The sequence below is a fragment of the Excalfactoria chinensis genome, chromosome 18 (genome assembly GCF_039878825.1).
Source record: "Excalfactoria chinensis isolate bCotChi1 chromosome 18, bCotChi1.hap2, whole genome shotgun sequence".
Taxonomy (NCBI): domain Eukaryota; kingdom Metazoa; phylum Chordata; class Aves; order Galliformes; family Phasianidae; genus Excalfactoria; species Excalfactoria chinensis.
Genome location: NC_092842.1, coordinates 5,483,071 through 5,503,145, shown reverse-complemented (window position 1 = coordinate 5,503,145; position 20,075 = coordinate 5,483,071). Strand labels below are relative to the sequence as shown.

General features: G+C 43.5%; 2 protein-coding genes across 2 annotated transcripts; both read left to right on the top strand.

Annotated features, from left to right (window-relative positions):
- The first annotated feature begins 66 nt into the window (after positions 1–66).
- SURF6 (surfeit 6) lies at positions 67–2,843 on the top strand. The gene is made up of 4 exons (XM_072352724.1): positions 67–244; positions 591–806; positions 1,486–1,577; positions 2,017–2,843. The coding sequence occupies exons 1-4, from the start codon at positions 151–153 to the stop codon at positions 2,686–2,688; spliced, it is 1,074 nt and encodes a 357-aa protein (XP_072208825.1). The 5' UTR covers positions 67–150; the 3' UTR covers positions 2,689–2,843.
- Positions 2,844–3,013: 170 nt separating this feature from the next.
- CCDC180 (coiled-coil domain containing 180) lies at positions 3,014–19,785 on the top strand. The gene is made up of 37 exons (XM_072352722.1): positions 3,014–3,246; positions 3,348–3,487; positions 4,339–4,421; positions 4,754–4,866; positions 4,964–5,092; positions 5,262–5,372; positions 5,624–5,719; positions 5,973–6,136; positions 6,366–6,485; positions 7,185–7,264; positions 7,416–7,504; positions 8,051–8,173; positions 8,754–8,927; positions 9,175–9,290; positions 9,973–10,099; positions 10,253–10,292; positions 10,374–10,609; positions 11,101–11,318; positions 11,543–11,718; positions 12,010–12,190; positions 12,662–12,793; positions 13,259–13,403; positions 13,597–13,713; positions 13,857–13,943; positions 14,085–14,198; positions 14,523–14,707; positions 14,992–15,056; positions 15,367–15,496; positions 15,732–15,806; positions 16,030–16,096; positions 16,672–16,813; positions 17,125–17,285; positions 17,494–17,631; positions 18,414–18,525; positions 18,770–18,875; positions 19,157–19,295; positions 19,551–19,785. Exons 1-37 carry the CDS (start codon positions 3,142–3,144, stop codon positions 19,680–19,682), a joined length of 4,668 nt encoding a protein of 1,555 aa, XP_072208823.1. The 5' UTR covers positions 3,014–3,141; the 3' UTR covers positions 19,683–19,785.
- Positions 19,786–20,075: the final 290 nt, after the last annotated feature.

Below are 20,075 nucleotides of genomic sequence, written 5' to 3'. Positions count from 1 at the left end.
CGTCGCGCAGCTTTGTCGTCACTTCCGGCAGAAGAGCACTTGTCACATCCGGCTCTGGGCGCTCATATTACTTCCGGTGCTGTGCGGGGCGGTTGGGTTCCTCACATCGCTCCTCTTTTTATCTGGGTTTACCCGCTTTGTGTAGCGGCGATGTCCAGCCTGGCCGCTCAGGACGCCTACCTGCAGGGCTTGGCGAGGAAGGTCTGCACGCAGAACGCCCCGGAGTCGCGGAAGAGGAAGTTCTGTAAGGCTGCTGTGTGGGAACGTGGACCTGCGGCCTGTCTGCCTCCGCAGGGTGCTCCTCCCGGGGCCGCTGTGTCGGTTCTAAGCAAGGCCTGTGATATCCGGCCTTCCTTCCCTCGTATTTAGCGCTCCCGTTCATCCTTACACGTGTGATGATGAATACACTTATTGCTAAAGTAGAGATAAGCACGTCTAGCTCTGCTTAGATGACTCCTCAAGGTTCATAAGCACCATTATAACGTTATACAGCACGGTTGTACCTCAGTATTCAGTTGTAACCTAACGTTTTTGATTGGGGATGGTGTGGTGTTGTCCTGCTTTGTATATGCTTTTCCTTTGCCTTCTAGTGTCGAAACCAGGCCAGCCAGGTGATGCTGACAGGCAGCTCAAGAAAAAGAAGAGAAGGAAATCCAGAAAGCAAGCTGAGAAGACAGATTTCCCTGCAGTTAAACAAGGAGTTTCTAACACCAATAAGCTGAGTCCAGGACATAAAGCAGCTCCCCAGGCCAACAAATCATCTCCACTGGGTGTAAAGCAGAACAAAAATGAGAGTTCTGTTACAGGTAAGAAAGGCAGAATGGTCTGTGGTTCAAATGAGCTGAGGTGGCCACATTGCAGTTGGTTCACATGCGAATGGCTTGGAAACCATTTAAGAAATCCAGTTCAATTTAAAACACTTTGAGTTTATTCCATGTACATAAATTGACAGTGCGACCACTGGGGGGCTCTGTAGAAATATGAGCACTTCGTATGAATTACTGATATATATATATGTATATATATGTGTGTGTGTATGTATTTTTAATGTATTTGGTAACTTCTGGGTTTTATTTCATGGGTTCATATATATCATTGTATGCCCTCTTTTCATTAGAGATCAGGAAAGCCTGATCATAGGCTTAGTGGAAAGATGTATTTGGTATCTTTGTTTCCATTGGTATTTGCCCCCTTTTCATTTGGGAGCTACAGGGCGTATCGGGCTGCCCTGGGCTGGCAACGTTGAATGGTGAAGTGCATTTAAAAAGGGAGAATTCTGAAGGTGCCAACAAGATAGAAGTTCTTGATTTCATTAGGATTTCATTAGGATTTCATTAGGATTTCATTAGGATTTCATTAGGATTTCTTTTCATCCTTTCATGACATCTAAAGAATTCTGATAGCTTTTCCCACAGCTATAGAAAATCCCTCTGTTTAGCTACTGCTGTATTTTAAATAGTTTTATTTCCTTTCTCTCGTTTTCAGGTGCCAAAAGTGAACTTGGCTCCACTTCTTTTTCCGCAATAAATCTCTTGCGTCAGAGACTACATGAGAAGATTAAAGAAGCTTCTGGGCGGGTATGAGAACTCTGTGTACCCTTCTGTGCATGTGGGTATGGTATGAAGCCTCCCTGCGTTGCTACATGCCTTGGGAACTGTGATCTTCCAAGGTATAGGGCTGGAGATCGTTCCATTCCCTATGGAAGTGCCTCTAGGTATTGCTGGGAGACCTTTTTATGGGGTCCAGAAAAATGCATGTGAAAAGGTGGGACCTGGCTTGAAGGAGTGCAGATAAGGCAGTGAAAATCTGCCAGGGGAGTGTGAGTATGGGGTTCTATGAGAGTAAAAGGCTTGAAATGCATTTGCTGTATGCATTTGATATCTCTAAAAGCTGAGCTGATTGCTTCTTAAATACCACGTTTCTAGGGAAGAGTTTGAAATCAGGACCTTGAGCACATCCCACTTTTATCTTTGTATTATCCCTGCAAGGCTCCTGATTCGTATCTGTCCTCTCTAGGATGATACCAAAGAATTACCCCCTTCAGTCCTGGAGAAGAGGCAAAGAAGGAAGTATGAAAAAGAGAGGAAGAAGCGAAAAAGAAAGGAGTTAAAGATGATGAAGGCAAAAGCGGTGAAGGAAGAAACCGAGGAGGTACCTATAGAGCCACAAAGCAAAAAGGAAGAGAGCACAACTGAGATCGTCTTCAACAAGATCAAAGTGCATGAAGAGAACGAACTGAACAAGATCCAGAAGAAAAAAGAGAAGAGGAAAGCAGTGAAGGGGAAAATCACTCCTCTGACGGGTAGGAATTACAAGCAGCTGCTGAATAGGCTGGAGATACGGAAGAATAAGCTGGAGGAGCTGAAGGAAAAGGACCAGAAGAAAGCTCAGGATCTGGAGATGAAAATGAAATGGACGAACGTTCTGTATAAGGCAGAAGGTGTGAAGATTCATGACGACGAGACTCGCCTGAAGGAAGCTCTGAAGCGCAAAGAGAAGCGTAAAGCGCAGCGCCAAAAGCAGTGGGAGGAGAGAACAGAAAAGGTGGCAGAAAGGATGCAGCAGAGGCAGGAGAAGCGTCGGAAGAACATTCAGAAGAAGAAGAAGGAGAAGATGGAGCATAAAAAAGCCAAGGCCAGGAAGAAAGGCCGTGTTCTGCCAGAGGACTTGAAGAAAGCTGGCTTGTAGCTGCCCACGAGGCAGCTGGACTTGTGGCCTGGCTGCGGTTAAAGGCAGCTGATGGGATTCTTGTGTCAGCGTTTAATGGAGCTGCCCCAGCCTGGAATTGAGGTATAGGGGTGTCATTATCACCTCTTCCTAAGTCAATAATAAAAACCAACAAAACCGCAGCTCCTCGTTTGTGTTTGCTGATTACTTTTCCTGCCCTGCTGAAGCCCTGTTGCTAAACAATGAGTTGCTCGAGGTTTCGCATTCGCTGCCGTTTGGTGCCGCTCTGGGGCTCTTTAAGGCGGTGGAGCTCCGCTTTCCCTTCCGGATCGGCAGGAGCGTCTCGTGTTGCCATGGTAACGAGGCAGGCTGTTAGCCACGCTTCCTACTGTTGCTATGGCAACGCACGACGCGGTGCTCCGGGCCGAGAGGATGCGGTGATGCTGCGGGAATGAATGGCAGCTGCGGGAATGAATGGCAGCTGCGGGAATTAATGGCAGCTGCGGCGGCGTGCGGCCGGCAGGAGTAGCGCGTGTGGTTCCCAACGGCGAAATCTATCGGCCACTATTCGAGGATGAGGTAAAAACAAGAAGAAACGGGCGATTCATTTGTCGTGATTCTGTCTGCTCAGGAGGTTTGGAGAAAGGTTCCAACCCATTTTTGCTGCTGGGTTTTTGCAGGCTCGCTGTGCGCGCTCGCTGGGGGCAGCACGGAGTGAGCGGCTCGGTCTGCACGAGGAGCCGGGCAGCACGGCTGCTGTGGGACTGTGGCTGTGCAATGGGAAGACGGGGAGTGCTGGAGCAAAGCCGCTGCAGGGCAGGTAGAGAGCAGGAGCACGAACTCCTGATCGCGTGTCGGTGTGATGCTGTGGGGTTGTAACGTTGGGAGCCCCATCTCCTTGGGACAGTCCGTCTCCTTGGGACAGTCCATCTCCTTTCCTCCAGATGTGAAATGAGTGCCTTGAGCTGCTGCCTCTTATAGCGCAGAGTCTCAGCTCATCGTTAAGGTTGGAAAGTGCCACTATGATTGTCTAGTCCAACCATCAGCCCATCAAACGTCTGTAATGAGTGACGTGAGCTCGGCTTTTCTTTTATAAGGCTCTTGGATGATTATTTTGTTGTTCAAAGCCACCTGGGTGTAATCTGGTTTGTAGTACTGACACCACCTGATGTGTGTTACTGTAGCAGGAATGCTAAGTCAGGGCCTGAAGCAGTGATTGAGCACCTGGTGGGAAGGCAGGGCCAACCCAGGGGAGCTCAGGTGTATTCAATGCACTGAGTGACCAGAAGGGCTGGAGCCAGGATCCACCCCTGCCCAGACCCCATTTAAGGGCTGGCAGTGGAAGTGAGGGCTTCTTGCCTATCTGAAGCCTTCTGAAGGTAAGCAGCTTCTTTCCCTTATTCCTGTGCCTATGGCTGTTGCATTTGAGCAAACCCTCTTGCTGCAGCCTGGGTCCTTGCTGCTCTGCTGTCACTGCTCCACTTTCCATCACATAACAGTACTATATACTACTGAGCTATATTTTACACTTCTAATGGTTTTAAACGATTATGCAATGATATCATTACCCTTAACTAGACTAATTTCCCATATATTTGAAAACTGTTTCCTTCAGTTTAGTCTGCTTGAGCCTGGTGTTAGCAGGGTAAAGTGCTTTATGTCCTGTTTCAGGGAAGCTACAGCATCTCAGGCATCCTGGAGAAGTAAAGATGTGACTGCAGCTGAGGAAGTCAGAGCCCTGCCTGACCTTGTTGGTAAAATCTATTTCCCTTAATGTCAGGTACTTTCGTTTTCATTTTGAAGAACCACCAGATGTCGAACTGAGCTGGATAAAGAATAATACTGAGCTCAGAAATGATCTGATGTGTTTTATGATGATTTGTACTTAATGCTGGCAATGGAGAATCCACATGTGGGGATTAGCGTTCAGAAGGCAGCGATGATGTAAGCAGGTTTAACTCATGGGAGCTGCCGTTTTCCAGCATCACACCTGAATGCTGCCTGAATGGCAGAGCTCAGAGCTTTGATTTGGCTGTTTATTGTTCCCAACAGCTCTAAGCTCTTCTGTCTTCCTTTTTCTCCTCAGAGGTTCCAGAGGAAAGGAGGCACAATCTCTTGGAGCTCGTGTCAGAACGCCGGCAAGGCCGCCACGATGCAGCACTGACCTCAATGCACCACGAGCTCGCTTGTGTGGCCAGGGTGAGGCTGGGGTTGGTAGTGTGGGTAGTCTGGAACAGCAGGCAAAGCTGAGAGCCTGATGTTCAGCAAATGGGGCTGAATTCTTTCCTGTTTTCAGGAAATCAAGCCCTTTGTTTTGGAACCTGGAAAACTGCTTTTGTCTAAACTGATGGAATCTGATAGGAAAACGTGGGTTCTTCTTGCAAAGATGGAGCTCGATGCCACTCTGGAAGGCTTCTCAATTGAAGTAAGGCAGTTCTTACCACTGTCAGCTCTTCTGTTATTCATACCTGTTGCTCACAGTCTGTTCTGCAGCCCACCTGCCTACGTCTTGCTGCAGTTTTCTGGTTTGAATGCATTTATTTTCACATCTATTTTTTTTTTTCATTGAGATTGAGAGTAAATCCTTCTGGCAGGATTTGGAACAACTGTGGACGACCATCCAGCAGGATTCCCTGACCAGAAAGGAGTGGATTCAGGAATGGGATGAAACCTTAAAGGAGGTGGAATGGAGCCGAGCTGACAAAGTGAGCTCAGATTTCAGGCACTGCAGACACCAGAAAGAAATCAGTCAAATAGTAACAAAAGCGATTGATTTCTGGTTGGTGTCTAATAATTTAGAATCAGTATTTGAAGATTCACTTCTGGATTTGTCAACCAAATGAATTTATTTGGGGGGAAAAAACCCATTTCTTATTAATATAACTGAAGTGTCTGTTCCCTAAGGCAAGCAGTTCTACAGAGCCCTCTGTGCCTTTTTGCTTCTTTGGCTGTACAGATAACAGACGTGCTGAGAAGGTATGCTGCAAAGCTGGAGGAGATTTCCTTCTTCTTGTCAGCCGATGTTCACAGGCTCATTAATGATGAGGCCATGGTAAGTCCTTCTTATTGGGAGACAGCTTGACCTGTAAGAAGACAGAGATCTGAAATTCACCTCCCCGAATTTTGTTCTCATTTTCAAATGGAAATGATCACTTCTACCTGTCAATCCCTGCCACGTAGGAGAGGGGTTTCTATATTGCATATCCTTTGTCATTTCAGTTCTTCATCCTTAGTCTGACATCGAGTTGGCACTTTATTCCTGTCGTCTATTGCTTTTATTCCCATCTTCATGTTTTCATACACAGATGATTAACAGAGCGCTGCTGACAAACCAGAGGGCAATAGTCGAGGTGTTCTTTAATCTGATGAAATCAGAGATGAAAAGGGAACTATTGCTTCAACTGAACTGGCAGGATAGAGTCAAAGTCTGGAGGCTCATCCAAAAGAACTGCATTGTCCGGAGCTTCAGGTCTGAGTTTTCACAGCAAGTCGTATTTTGAAGCATGAATAGCATAAAGTGACCCGAGTTCTTCATGTTTTCTACAAGAAGTGGTATTTTAGTATTTCTCCCCAGTAAAACTAAAGCTTTAGTGTTCTTGTTTTCAGTTGATACTCATAAGGCGCATCTTGTGTTTGTGTTTCAAGCATTCAGTTCTTCCCAACACTTAATCACATCAGTGTGTTCTTCCATCCTACAGAGAATTTATGGCAAAGGAAGAAATACAGGATCCCCAAACAGTGAAAATGGAAATGGAGAATATGATGAATGGTCAGATTCTGCTTAATGAACAGAGGCTGGAGCTGCTGCAGCGTCTTACGTATGACAGAAGAGAGTACAGTAACAGAATTCTTGGTGTAGTCAATGAGGGACTTGTGTTGGCATCCCTACCCATGATTGGGAATGGAGCTGCATGGCTTCTAAAGGGCCCTTCCAATCAAGCCATCCTGTTAGTCTTTGATGTGCTGAATGCTCTTTGCTGCACTTCAGTGTGCTGTTGTGTGATGCAGCAGGCAGGCAGGGCTTAAATCTCTTCCATAAAGCTCTTTTTAATGGGAAAAAAACAATAACTATGTGTTGGTTTTCAGTGCACCTGTTGTGCTACCAAGGGTCAGAAATGCAGCAACGCAGAAGTAAACCTTACTGATGTATGAAGTAGGAAGGGGTGGACATGGATGGGTGTATATGTAAAAATGGATGGTGTTTTCCAGTTTCTGGGTGGGAGATTGATTTGTATAATGTGTGAAGAAATGAATGTTGGAAGGGAGCTCATGCTGCTGCTTTACAGTTCTATCCATTCTGACAAAAATAAGATGGGTTGGGTAACAATGGAGGTTTAATTCCTTGTTGGTAAGCAGAGGGTTTCAATAAACATCATTCACCTTGTTTTATTTTCATTGCTGAAAAGGCCTTAAATAAAGCAGAGTAAGTCTGGTTATGCTGATTTACCCTGTTATCCTTTAACAACTGACTGGGTTATCTCTGACAAGATCTGATATATTGTTTCCTATTTTGATAGCGGTCTGTTGCCTCCAACGAGCACACAAGCTGAGCTTGATGAGTGGTACAACTCCTTGGTGGATTTAAACAGAAGTATAGGTATGTTGGGAAAGCAGAAACCAGTCTGGAATCCAAGCACTTCATTCTTCCCCCCATCAGTAACAAATCAGAGGGGTGCACTGAAAGTATGTTTGCTGTGTTCTGTGAAATGGCACAGTGTTGGCCATGCTCTGTTTTGCACACCCTCCAGATGCCCACAATGTGCAGTGTACAATGAAGATTCGTGCCCAGTATGAGAGCGTCCAGCAAAGATGTTTGGCAGGAGTGCAGCTGTGCAAGGTCAGTCCCATAGCATTGTGAAGCCTTGGAAGAGTTCTTGGTAACAATGGCAATGTGTTGTTGCAATGCTACAGGTTTGAGGATTGAGATAAGAAGATAAACTCATAGGATTCTATGATTAAATCAGTTCTGACCGTTGCCTTATTCTGCTGGAATACCTGCTGCTCATTTCATTTCATGGTAGCATTTGTACCTGAAATGCATAGAAGCAATGACAACTACTAGTGATGAAGGAATTGCTGTCCCTAACTTAGGTAGTGGGCTCGGAGTCAGAACCCTCAGTCTTGTTTTCAATCTGTCTCACCTTGGGGGGAAGAAAGGTCGCCCCTCAGCTCTGTTTCTCCCCATATCTGAGCTGGGTTGTACTGTTTACTTCTGGGATCTGGGAGGCTGAATCTTTGCTTCAAAGCATGTTGAGTCAACTGGATACTGAAGCTGTAGGACATGCAAATCATTTGAGACAGTGTTCACTTTCTTAAGGCCACGCAGTATTGTATTGCATTATATGTCTGTCCATAACATCATGTGGGTTTTTGCTTTGTTCAGAATAACCTGTTGAATCGGAGGGTATGCACACAGAAAGATGCTGAAGAAGTGGTGGATTCTGACCTGCTTCCTTTGACTGAGAAACTGCGATGCCGCTTTGAAGAAGAACTGGAGCTTATGGTTGTATGTTTGTAATATCTCCTTTAGTTCCTCCTCAGGAATAGTCTGTTATTCAGGTGCCATGGTCTGAAATGCCTAAGTGCATCTTAGGCTATTGGTGCCTTGCTGTACAGTGATTGAGTACCTGTCCCATAAGTAATACAGGTAGGATGTGATTCAAGAAAATAATTTATCAGTGATGGTTTTGTAATAGATCATCAGGGATTGGTTGGTTGTAGCCCATCTGGCCTAGAGGTGGAAGGATAGACTCCTAAATCTCTTCCAGTCCTGTCTTATATGGTCCCATACATGACAGTGACTGAGTAATTGCTCCTAAGATGAAGGATGGCAAAGTGCTCCTGGGGTTGTGCAGATCTTGGTGATTCTATGTTTTATGACGCCAGGAGAATAAACTGAAGGTTTGATGGTTCAGCTTCTAAAACAAAAGTCCATATTCTCATCTATTTTACTTGGACTGTTGTTTCAGATTAGAAGAGACTGTGGTGAATGCTGGCCGCCTTTTATCCCGTCATGTGTCCCCTTACTCTTGTATTTCACTTTCTTGTACGCAGCATTATGATAACTTGGGTCTATGTTTGTTTAGAGAGGATTTGAAGAGCTGGTTAAGCATAATGATCAGAACTGCAGAGACCTGTACAGCTACTGTCAGGAAGCCAGTGTTCTCTGGGACAACCATCGGCTCAGACTGTCCCAGCAGGAGGATGAACTGCAGAAGAACTTAAACGAATGTAGAAGGAAACAGGGTAAATCCCTTCAGGTATGAGCATAAAAATACGCTCTGATGTAAAGAAAGGACTCAATGCAGAGAAGCCTTTTGAATTCAAAATGACTGGTATAGGAATAAACGTATATTGATGGACGCTTATACTGGATTTTCTACCTGTTACGTTCATACTACCAAATGTTTTTGAATACATTCTGGTTGTTAATTTTGTGAAGCCCAAATAGTTATGAAGGGTTTTAGTAAGAACCCCCTTTTACTGGGTTCTTTTCATTGGGTTTAGGTGATGGAAACTAAGCTGGATACCCTTTTGAATAAAGTGAGGACTGCGAGCTCTGAGAAGAAGCTGAAGTCGTCTTTGGAAAATGCCCTTTCTTATTTGGATGGCATCAGAGCTGGGTATGAATCTTGTAGTGCAAAATTATTCAGTGTGTGTGTGAAAGCTGGTTGTACAGTTTAGGCCGTGTTTATGCTGAAGTGTGGTGGGGTGGAAATACACTGCTTGGTGCTTCTCATAAGGATATAAAAAGAAACAGTTTCCATATTGAGCAATGTTAAGGCAAACAGTACCTGTGTTTTGGGCATCACATCAAAGTAGGCACATACAGCTCTACGTGCTGAAGATTTTACCCAAAGGAAGACTGAGCAGCTGGAGGGGACGCAGTCATATTTTCACATCCAGATGGTCTTTCTCTTGGTCAGATCTGGCCTATGTTAGAAAACCACAAGGACCTGAGGTCTGTATGCGCACACCTCACACTGAAGCTGCTCTTAGAGCTGTTGGTTCAGTGCTCTTTATATCCATTAAGACCATTAAAACCAACCAAACAAAAGCAAAATACCTTTTTGATGGTAGTAAATTATCATGAGAAGTGGTGGCTTTTGCTCACTTAGGTGTTTATACTGAATGAATCCCTACTAACAAACCAGGATGCAATGTGTTTAAGTATAGTATAATAGTTGATCCTTGACTGGAGCAGATTTTGATCCATACCATTTGGATTTAAGGATATAGTAGTCGTATTTCTTTTCATTTCTGTACATTTTTAAGTCCCTTAAAAAAAGGTTTTGAATTTAATAGGCATGAAGCATCCAACAAAGTTCTCGTGGAAAAAGTCATGAGTTACCCAGAAGCCATTTTGCAGGAGCTGATTTCTTACAGTGAATCCCTCAGCCAGTATTTTAATGTAAAAGAAATCTTCAAACAGGTATGGAGAAGACAAACTTGTTTTGAAGTCTCCTGGGTACATTAATTTTTTAAGACTGTTGTAGCTTAATGAAATAGGTCTGTTTTGGAATAGAATCTGTATCTCTTATAAGCAAGCCAGTTTTTACTTTACAGTTGTTCTGTTGTCTTCTAGAACTTGGAAGGAAAGTCAGACTTCGCATCTCCAGGTCAAGGTAGTACCTTGATAGTACAGATAGGCCTTTGGTTTGCTGGATTGTGATCACTAAAGCTCTGCTTTCACTGGAAATGATTAGGTGAGGTTTTGGATGCTGAAAATCAAGGGGAGCAGCAAACTGAAAGCACTGTGCAGGAAGATGAAGAAAAGCAAAAGGCTGAGAGCTGTCAACAGCAGGAGGAAGGAACAAATATCCCTGAGAACGAGGAGGCCTTTGCACAGGAAAGTGAAGAAGGGGAGGAACAAGAAGACAAGAGTATTTTTCAAGGGAGCGATGAACCAGGAGACACAGAACGGAGGACGAGCTTTTCACAAGTAGGTGAACAAGAGAATGAATGTATTTGGAAGTGATGGAAGGTTTGTGCAAACTCATAGCAAATAGGAGGTCATCTTCTTGCTGAAATGTCTTAAATTCCTTAGCATGTATTTAGTTTGTACATAGAGTACGTGTCTACGCTGCTTTTACCCTTGTAAAAACCTGTAGCAGCTTTAGCATGCACGTCTGTCTTTCTTCCTGGTGTTCTTAACCTAAGGAGAACGATTTCAGCTGTATTTGTATCTCAGTGTTACTTTTTCAGGTATTTAGTCCCATTCATTCCATTTATTACCATAACAAAACCCTTTTAAAACATTGGTTCTGCCTGTTCAGGCTTACAAATGCATTCTCTGTGTGAGTTTGTCCAAATTTGGGATAAGAATGTTGTTCCTAACATCCATAGGTTCCTACATTGGCACTGCTGGTTATTCACTTATCTTAGTACACTGTTGTTGGAGGCAATGGATGATCATTCCCAGTTCTTTCCTAGGATACGTTCGACAGCAGCAGGGTGGGAATGTCTGAACTCCCTGTTGAGACCTTCACCACTTCCAGTGGAAACACCTACACTGTTGTTGGAGCTGAAGAGGCCGGGGAGCCTGTTGTCCCAGAGACACTTCTTACAAGCTATGATGGGAAAGGATCACTTCCTACATACTTGGAACATGCACTTATCAAAGAAACAGTGTTTGTGGAGCTGAAGAAAAGGTAAGTAGGAAACTGTTTTCTCTTTCCTTTTTAGGTGATAGAAACATTTCAGTTCTTTGGGAGGAATGTCAAACTAAGTATGCAAAAATGATCTGAATGTTTTGGTGTTAGTCCTTGTTTTAATTGGTAAAAAGTAGCACTGACACTGTGGAAGTGTTTGTGAGACCACATCTTCCTGTTTGTCACTCAGTGTTCCTCACTGTAGGCCTTGATTTAAATCATAGGGTTCGTCTCTGCTTCTTTGAGCACCTGGAGAAGTGGTTTGCAGAGTCCTTATCCAGCTCATGGGCCACTGCAGGCGCCAAGGAAGAGGAGCTGAGTTCAGAACTTGAGCAGCATCTTCTCTCGTGTGAAATGAGGAGAGAGGATATAGAGACAAACATCTACCATGTCAGAGCTGGTACGGACCTCTTCACTCTGGACACTGTCTTCATCTGGAGATGGTCATACTGGGGGGTGGGGGGTGTCTTTAGCCAACTGTGAAGGAGGCTCCTTGGGGAGAACAGGGAAATGGATCATAAGTCAACAACAGGAGAAAAACCAAAGAGTTGGGTCTACTTTATTAGTAGGTTTAAGCCCCTCTGAGGTCCAGTTTGTTTTGTTTCACTGGTGCATCTGGGTAATGGTGGCTGTGTCAGGCTGTACCAAACAGGGAATAATGACCATATCGTAAGACTTCTTTTCTCATCAGCTGAACTGTTACTTCATGAAAAGCACCTGGAGTGCCACTGCAATGAGCTGGGAGAAGCTCTGAAGAAGGCGAGGGCTGAATTCCTCAGATTCTGTGATCAGCAAAATGACAGCATCCAAAACTTGGACTCTCGGATCCGTGACGTAGAATCAGCATTCCTCAGGTCTCCCATGGCTGAGAGGTTAGTGTGCCAGCAGCCAGAGCCGGTCTGCCTGTTCCTGGTGCTGTTCCAAGCCCCTTCTGTCTGTCATGTAAAGGCTCTCCTGGAATGCTATGAAAATGGAAGTGATTTTTTTCCCTTTCTCTCTGAATGGATTACTTTTTTTTTCCATATATTTTGGAAGGGACACTAGTCTTAAAGTAGATCAACATGTTGGATTTATTTAGGCTTTATCCAGCTTACTGAATCTGTGAAGTAATAGGCTAATTGGTTTCAAAGGACGCTCTATATCTGCACCAGCTGCTTGCTGGTGTGTGCTGAGTGTCATCAAAACAACCACCATTGGGTAAGTTACTTTCAGAACAGTAAAATACTCCTGAGTTCTCAGATCTCATTGATGTCATGAAGGCAGGAGTCTCCAACCTGTAATGCTTGCTCCTCTTTCTACACGTCTTCTCAGCCTTCTGCTCACTTCAGGTTCTCTTCCTCCAGCAGCAGCATGTGCCCAGAGCTCCTTCATTACTTGGATGTCATTCGAGTTTCCCTGGGAAGCTATCGGAACTATCTGAAGGAATCTGTGGGAAAATTAAGAGATTCAAATGTGAACTTTCTCCGAGGCTGCAGGTATTATAGAGATACCGCTGGAGGAATGTTGTTAACGTTCTCTGTATCTGGGTATCATCGTTTGTTCTATGGGCAGAGCAGGAAAATTCATGTTTCTTTGCGACTCACCTGGTTATAGCCGTATGTTCCTCTGAAGAGCATTGTTGCTAAGCTGCATTTGTCACACTCTTTTCATCACATTCATCTTGATATCTGTGCAGTAGGGCTGCTCAGCCACCATAAAAATAAAGGGAGAACTTCTCCAGAAGAGCAATGATGCATTGGTGGCACAGGCTGCCCAGGGAGGTGGTGGGGTCGGTATCCCTGGAGGTATTCCAGAGCCACGGAGATGTTGTACTGAGGGATGTGGTCAATGTGGAAATACTGGTGGTAGACAGATGGTTGGACTGGAGGGCATCAGAGGTCTTTTCCAGCCCTGCTGGTTCTATGATGAGTGATGGTTTTCCCTTTGCTGGCTGCTTTCAGGTTATTTGTGGAGGGAGGCAATTTTTCTTCTGAGGAGGTGCAGGCTTTCAGTAAGCGTCTTCAGAAAGAAAGCAAATCTATTGACTCTTTTGAGAAGTCAATTGTGTCTGATATGGAGAAAATGGAATCGAGATGCTTGGCACAGGTTTGTGCGGAGCTTCGCTCTTTTGAGTTATGGCTTATATTGGTGTATATAATAGGATTTATAAACACCTTGGACTGGACTTTAAAGCTGTTCAGGTAAATTCTGTGTGATGGAAGAAGTAGAAATGGTGACTTCTGTTAATTAAGCTGGAAAAAAAAAAAGTGAGTTTGTCTCATTTCTGGGATTTTTAAAGGCTACTGAAGTTATCAACCAGGCTGAAACAAGGCTCCGTTGTCTCTTTACGAATCGAGACTTTATGGAGAAGATCCAACGGCTTCTGACAAGTCTACGGGTGCAAATCAGAACCGAGGTACGAGCAGAAACATCAAAGCTTTGTTTGAATGAAGTTTAATCATTCCTCTTTTAATTCAATTGAAGGGATTTCTGACTGAATTCAGAGCGAACTGACCACGAGGAACTACTTGTGTCAGTTCAAAACTGGTTCTGTTCCAGGTAGCAAATTCCAATTTGCAGGCAGAAGCATTAAAATCCTGCCTGGAGAAGCTCCGTGCTTTTGCTCACCCTACAGCAGATAAAGAAGTAAGTTCTAAACAGATGAAATGATGTTTCCTTGACCACGTTTTTGTCTCAGGGCAGCTCTGTATCTGTTCTCCTACTTGCAATACAATCTCATTGCTTCTCTGGTGCATTAAATGTCATCTGTGTTGCTGTTTCTTTCAGGCTTTGACTTCTGAAGAGTTGTTTGACTTTATCAAAGTAGTGCTGAAAGAACTGAAGGCAAGGAGCCAGTACCTCGACTGCCTGCTAGTGAATGCAACAAGAGCAGATGATAAAGTAGGACAGTATTTATTCTCTCCCTTTTTATTTGATTTTGAGTGATTCTTTAACATGCATCTGCTTTAAAGTACATAAAGTAATCAGTACATATTTAGATGGTGCTGATGATGGTTGTGAGGGTCTACTCATAACCACTTCTAAGTGTCACAGAGCCGTACAGCTGTAACGACATTTCTCCTGGTGTTACAGAAGTTTTTCTTCCAGCCTGTAAAGCAAAATAGCATAAGTTTGAAGCATCTATTTTATAGCCAGTAACTACATGTATTGCTGACACAAGCTGCCTGCCACAACAAGCACGGTTTCATTTTGTGCCCAATTTAGGAGCACTTTGCCCCTCCTGCAGCTGCGGTTACGTTACAAGGTCCCATTGCTGCTGCCATTCGAGCGGAGCACAAACTGGTGATGATGGGGCTGGATCCCGACAGATTTCCTTTGTTAAATCCAAGCAGAATGGGGAAATCTGCAATTGAAGATTTATCAGTAAGCTTTATTAAGAACTTACTCGAGTAAGTACTTGTTTGCCTCGTTATGTTTTTGTTACTGTCTTTATTTATGTTTTCCTTGCTATGTATATCTTATCACTTCAAGCAGCCTGTGATAGTAATAAGAACAATTGAATGCACAACTATGCAATTAGTTACTCCGTGAAGGTACTCCCTTTTACACTGTTGGTTGTAAACGTGACCCCATGCCTTGAACAGCATCTCAGCAACTGCACGGAACACTTGATAGGAGAAGGGAACTTGCAGCCAGGTATTCCAAAGCCAATTAGCTTTTCCTTTTGTTCCAGAGTTCAGTCACCCAGGAGAAAATCTTCAGGCCGAAATCAGGACAGCAGTGATTCACCGAGACGAGGTGTGCTGGAAGTTCTGATTTATTACATTCATCTCAATTGTAGTTTGTAGTATATTAGGGAGCAGGTTGAGCTGCTCCAGGACAGAGGTTTACACATGAGCTCTGAGAGGGCTGTGCATCCTCACTGTCACCTTCTCTGTCTTTACTTTGCACTATGGTGTCCTCTTTACCAATTAAAGGTGCAGAGTGGGATGAGGTGAGCTTCTCTTTGGTTGTTTTTAATGAAGTACCTATATTTGTTATAGCAAAAGTTGTGGAAGAAAGCTGGCATTTATACTTTGCTCTTCTTTTTTCCTTATTAAATGCAAAGCAACTCTTACCACGCAGAGGAAGAATTCTCACTTAAGTGTATCTGGTAAAGGTCATCGAAGCTCTGTTTATGAGCAAGCAGCTCAGAACAGCAAAAAGCCAGCTACTAAAAAAAAGGCATCAACAGGAAGGTGAGATGTTACGTACTCGCATGGTTCTGCCTGTTCTTGGATGAATCCTTCCTTATTATTCATTAGACTTCTTCCTGCAGTGCTTCTCATTTGGGATCTCATGGTTTGTGTCCCTGTGATCAGCCCTTTGCTTCACTTCGTTTTCTTCCCTTTCATATCCATTGCACCACCAGCTAGCTCAAACAATCAGAGAAACAAGAGACTTTATGGACCAATCTTTTTCTTGCCTTCTTAGCCTACGGAAACACAGCGGATCCATTCTCAGTGACAAGAGATTTCAGATATTTGGGGAGATGCCTCCTGAACTGAAGTAAGTTGTGTGTATCATCAGAAATCCATCACTCTGTATGTGTGGAGGGGGTGTGTGTGTGTGCATTCTTGGGCTCTCTATTACATTTGCACAATTGGATAAGGAATGAACCATTACAGAGATGAGTTTGAAGTGGTTCTGTTCCCCTACTCTATTAGAACTGACTGATGGATCTTTATATGGTATAATTGTCTTTTTTATTATCGTTTTTGTTCATTTGCAGTACTTTTAAAGGGATTGTTACGAATATTCTCTGGACGGGTAATAACAACTTGCTCAGTCTTGCTGAGGTAAGAAAAGTGTTTCTTGGTCACTATTGCTGCTGTAGGTGTAATGTGTCATTTGAATGACTTTGGATATATCATAATGTTTGGATATCCATCCAAAAGCTGCTTACTTCATCAGGCCTTCTGATTTTAATAGTTCTTGATGCAGAGCGTATTTAATGATGAAGTACTTCAGAACCTCAGGTGGTTTAATATATGGGGGCACCAACAACTGTATGAGTGTATGGCAGCAAGTCTGCAAAGCCAAGGCAGCCCCAGTCTTCTTCATTCTAATGAATAAGTGTCTATTAGACAATTCCTTAATAGGACTGTAATAACAAATATTTGAGGGTGTTACCAAGGCTAAAAGCAGTACAGTAATAAGAGGATGATAATGTCTTTTCAGAATTGGTAGTTAAGCTGCACTGTAGTCTTGGAAACGCTCCCTGTTCAAAGAGCAGATAGGGATTAGAATAAAAGCACTGAGGAAGATAACTGGTATCAAATAAGAGAGCGACTGACAGCCTTCTGTATGCATAGATACAACTTGTTTGTACGTGTTATCAGCATCTTTTCTGTCTTATCTTAACCTCTTGAAGGAGTTCTACCTCACAGAGCAGCATCAAATCACAATGCCTGAAGATCTTCCAGAGACATTTGAACGTTGTGCAGAAGTATTCAGACGGAATCTGCTGTCGTATCAAAGTCAGACAGATGAGTACTACAATTCCTGCCTTAAAGGTAAATTATTTCAGCCAAGACTTTTAATTTCACCGAAAACAAATCAAGAACAAAGTAGGTAAGTGGAAAAACTGTTGGTTTTATTGGGTCAATAGCGTCATTAATGTATTATCTGCTATGTAGAATGTGAGGAAGGAGCCATTTGCTAAGCGGATAGACCTGCACAAGGTCACATCTTTTAGCAAGTGTGTTTCTGTAGTTATGGGGCTCAGGAAAAGGAATATTAGGGACAGAATTTAAGGCAGAGAATTCCTTCATGTTTGACTGCTGCGCTGTATGTCCACCTCAGCTGAATCTTCTTTCCTTGCAAGAATTTTGGGATCAGTTGAAGTCATTTGAAGAGGAACTCCCTTACGTCTCCCAGTTGGCAGCCGATGGCCTTTTAAAGGAACACAAACAGAAGCTCATCTGTGCCACCAGTAACATTCAGCACTCCTTCAATCAGCAGCTGGAGGACTGGAGGGATGTGAAGGTGTGTGTCATAGAGGCACTGGAATATTTCCAGTCTAAGCAATGCTGAAAGCACTAAAATTATTCACAGTTTCAAACTCTTTAGGGTCTGTAGCGCTGTATGAGTTGTGCTAGCATGCTTTATAGAAAGTGATTGGTTTTACTACTTTCTCATCATGACTCAATTGCACCTTCTTTATAGAAAACATTCCTTATATGCTTGCCTGCAGGCTGCCCATGAGAATGAATTATGTCCCTCTCTGGGACATCCAGACAACTTGCTGCAGCTGGAGGCTTTGTGCCAGCGGGAATCAAAAGAGCAAAAGGACCACGTTGATGCTATTCACCTCCACATACAGAGGCTTCAGGTAAGCGTAAGGCTGGTGCTTAAGATCAACTTGATAGATGTTGCATATGGAAAGGAGAGTAGCTCTTGGATATGTGTTTTTTCCTTTGCCAACAGTGACGTGGAAAACGTTTTCAGTTTTATGCAGTGCTGTTCACACAGTGTCTTTAAGTTATGTGCTGGCAGCATTTGATCGATATATGCATTAATGCATATAGTGCATATGCAAGTGCACGTAACCCATCATTTGTATCGCTCATAGGATGTACCGAGGAGAGGTGGCTCATCTCTTAATGGTAGAGTAGATGCATGTGAGTCTATATCTGAAGTAACAGTGATGTTCTCTGATTTATTTTACTTGCAGAGAACAGGCCTGGAAGGCTTTCTTTTTGTGTGCATTTCATTGGGGCAGTTGGTATTTGTGCAGACACACGCATACCATTTCTATAGCAATACCTGAAAGCCCCTCTGCTCAAAGTATGTGAATTCCATAATGGCCTTTGCTTTGAGTGGAAAGGTTATGTTTACAGGTTCCTTTTCCCATCCATTTTGGATGCTTAACCCAAATATACAACCACACACATAGAACTCTGTAGGCTTTCATGCTTTACTTGAGGTCATCAGAGTGCTTAGAGCACCGCATAAGGTACATCCAGATCCATCTGCAGCCCCGTGGCTGCTATCTGCAGCTGTTGTAAAGCATCAAGGTTGGAGAGGAGCATAGTTCCTAGGGAGCTAAACTAAAAGGAGATGAGATCAAATTATCAGAGGAACTCCTCTCAGGGGTATCCGATGTCCCAACAGGACTGTGCTGCTGAGTGCACCCAGAACTTTGTTTCAGCTCTGGCTGCCTTCACAGAAAAGCTGCTGCTGGAATTAGATGAAAGCATTACTATTGATGACATACAAGCACCAAGTAAGTAATGATGGAGTTTCTTGTTTGGCGTTCTCCTTCCTTCTCAAAGACTGCAGCATGCTCTCCATAGGAAGAGAGTGTGTAAATATTCTATAATACATCAAGTGAGGGGAAATTGTGTGATTACACGTGCAGAGCTATTTCTTGCAAGCAACAAGCATCTATCCACATGGTGTTACTTGAAAGCAGCAGCATGACTGCCTCCGTTTGGCTCCTCCTGAATGTATCTTATGTCATCTCCCAGAAACTGAAACGCCAAAGAAGAAGAAATTCATGTTAATCCATCATAAACAAGCTGATCTTTCTCTAGAGACCCGTGGAGCTGCGCAGTTGGTTGAACGTGGGAGCAGGTAATATTAGATCATACTGGACACCACTGTATTCCATTTCTCTTCCATAAGCTGACATCAGGCTCAGTCCTCATTGTTTTCTTGCTCCAGTTGTTAAAGTTGCTCGGTGGTTGTTTTGCTTACCACTATTTCTCACTTGCCTATATATAAATCTGTGGAATACTGTGTGTTTGCCCTCAGAAAATAAGAATTCTGTTTACTGTGCAGATCTCCTGGCTGCTCTCTTCTATTCCAACTGTCTCTCAATGTTTTTTTGTTGTTATTTGTTTTGTTTCTTTAAGGACCTGGCCAGGAATACCCATGACCACACTTATGGATGATTCAGACCGTGTTACGGTCAGAGAAACTGCATCAGTTACAACAGCAAAGACTACACTGGGCCATATAGCAGCAGTGGAAGCAAGAGATGCTGTATATAAGGTTGATCAGTGGGAAAGGGCTCTTATGGGGGGCGGTGTCTGTTTTTGCTGTGGGTTTGTATAGATATGGCTACGTTTTAATATACAGAGCAATTTCAGACCTTGAAGCAGTGTTCTCCATGCATAAAAATCCTCTCTTATGTCTGCATGCAAACATTTATGTACTCTCTGATTCTAGGATCTGTTTTAGGACTTGGGTTTAGGAATTATACCCAATTTCTACCGATTTTGACCTTAATTGTTGTTCTTTGCACAGAAATACATATGTAAACTTGAGCAGCAGTTAGCCCAGATCAAGGAAGAAAGTACCTCTGAGCTGGTAAGAGTTCAGCGTTGGGAAGATTGGTGGAAGCAGTCCATCCAGAAAATTAAGCAGCTCTATACATGAGATGAGTCAAATCTTGCTTGGGTCCTCCTGTTGTACCAATAAACGTCCTCTTAAACATAGGAAATAATTCCCATGCATCTTTACTGGAGTAATTGGGGAACGTAGGTAACTAGTTTGTGGGTGTGTTCATATGTGCCTTCTCAGCTGTCATAGTTTGGTTTGGAGATCATCCTGTCCAACCCTCTAAGAACAACGCTTTCCTTGTAGTGATGATCATTGCCTTATCAGGGCTAAAAGGAAGAAGTTTTCATTGAATACAAGGTAGTTTTGTACTGCACGCTGTGGAATTGTTGATGTATTACTGGTTGTTGTCAGGGATCTCAGTTCCCCCCATCCAATCCAGTTTAAAGCCCTGGTGATGAGCCCAGTTTGCTGCCTGTTACATCCTTACCC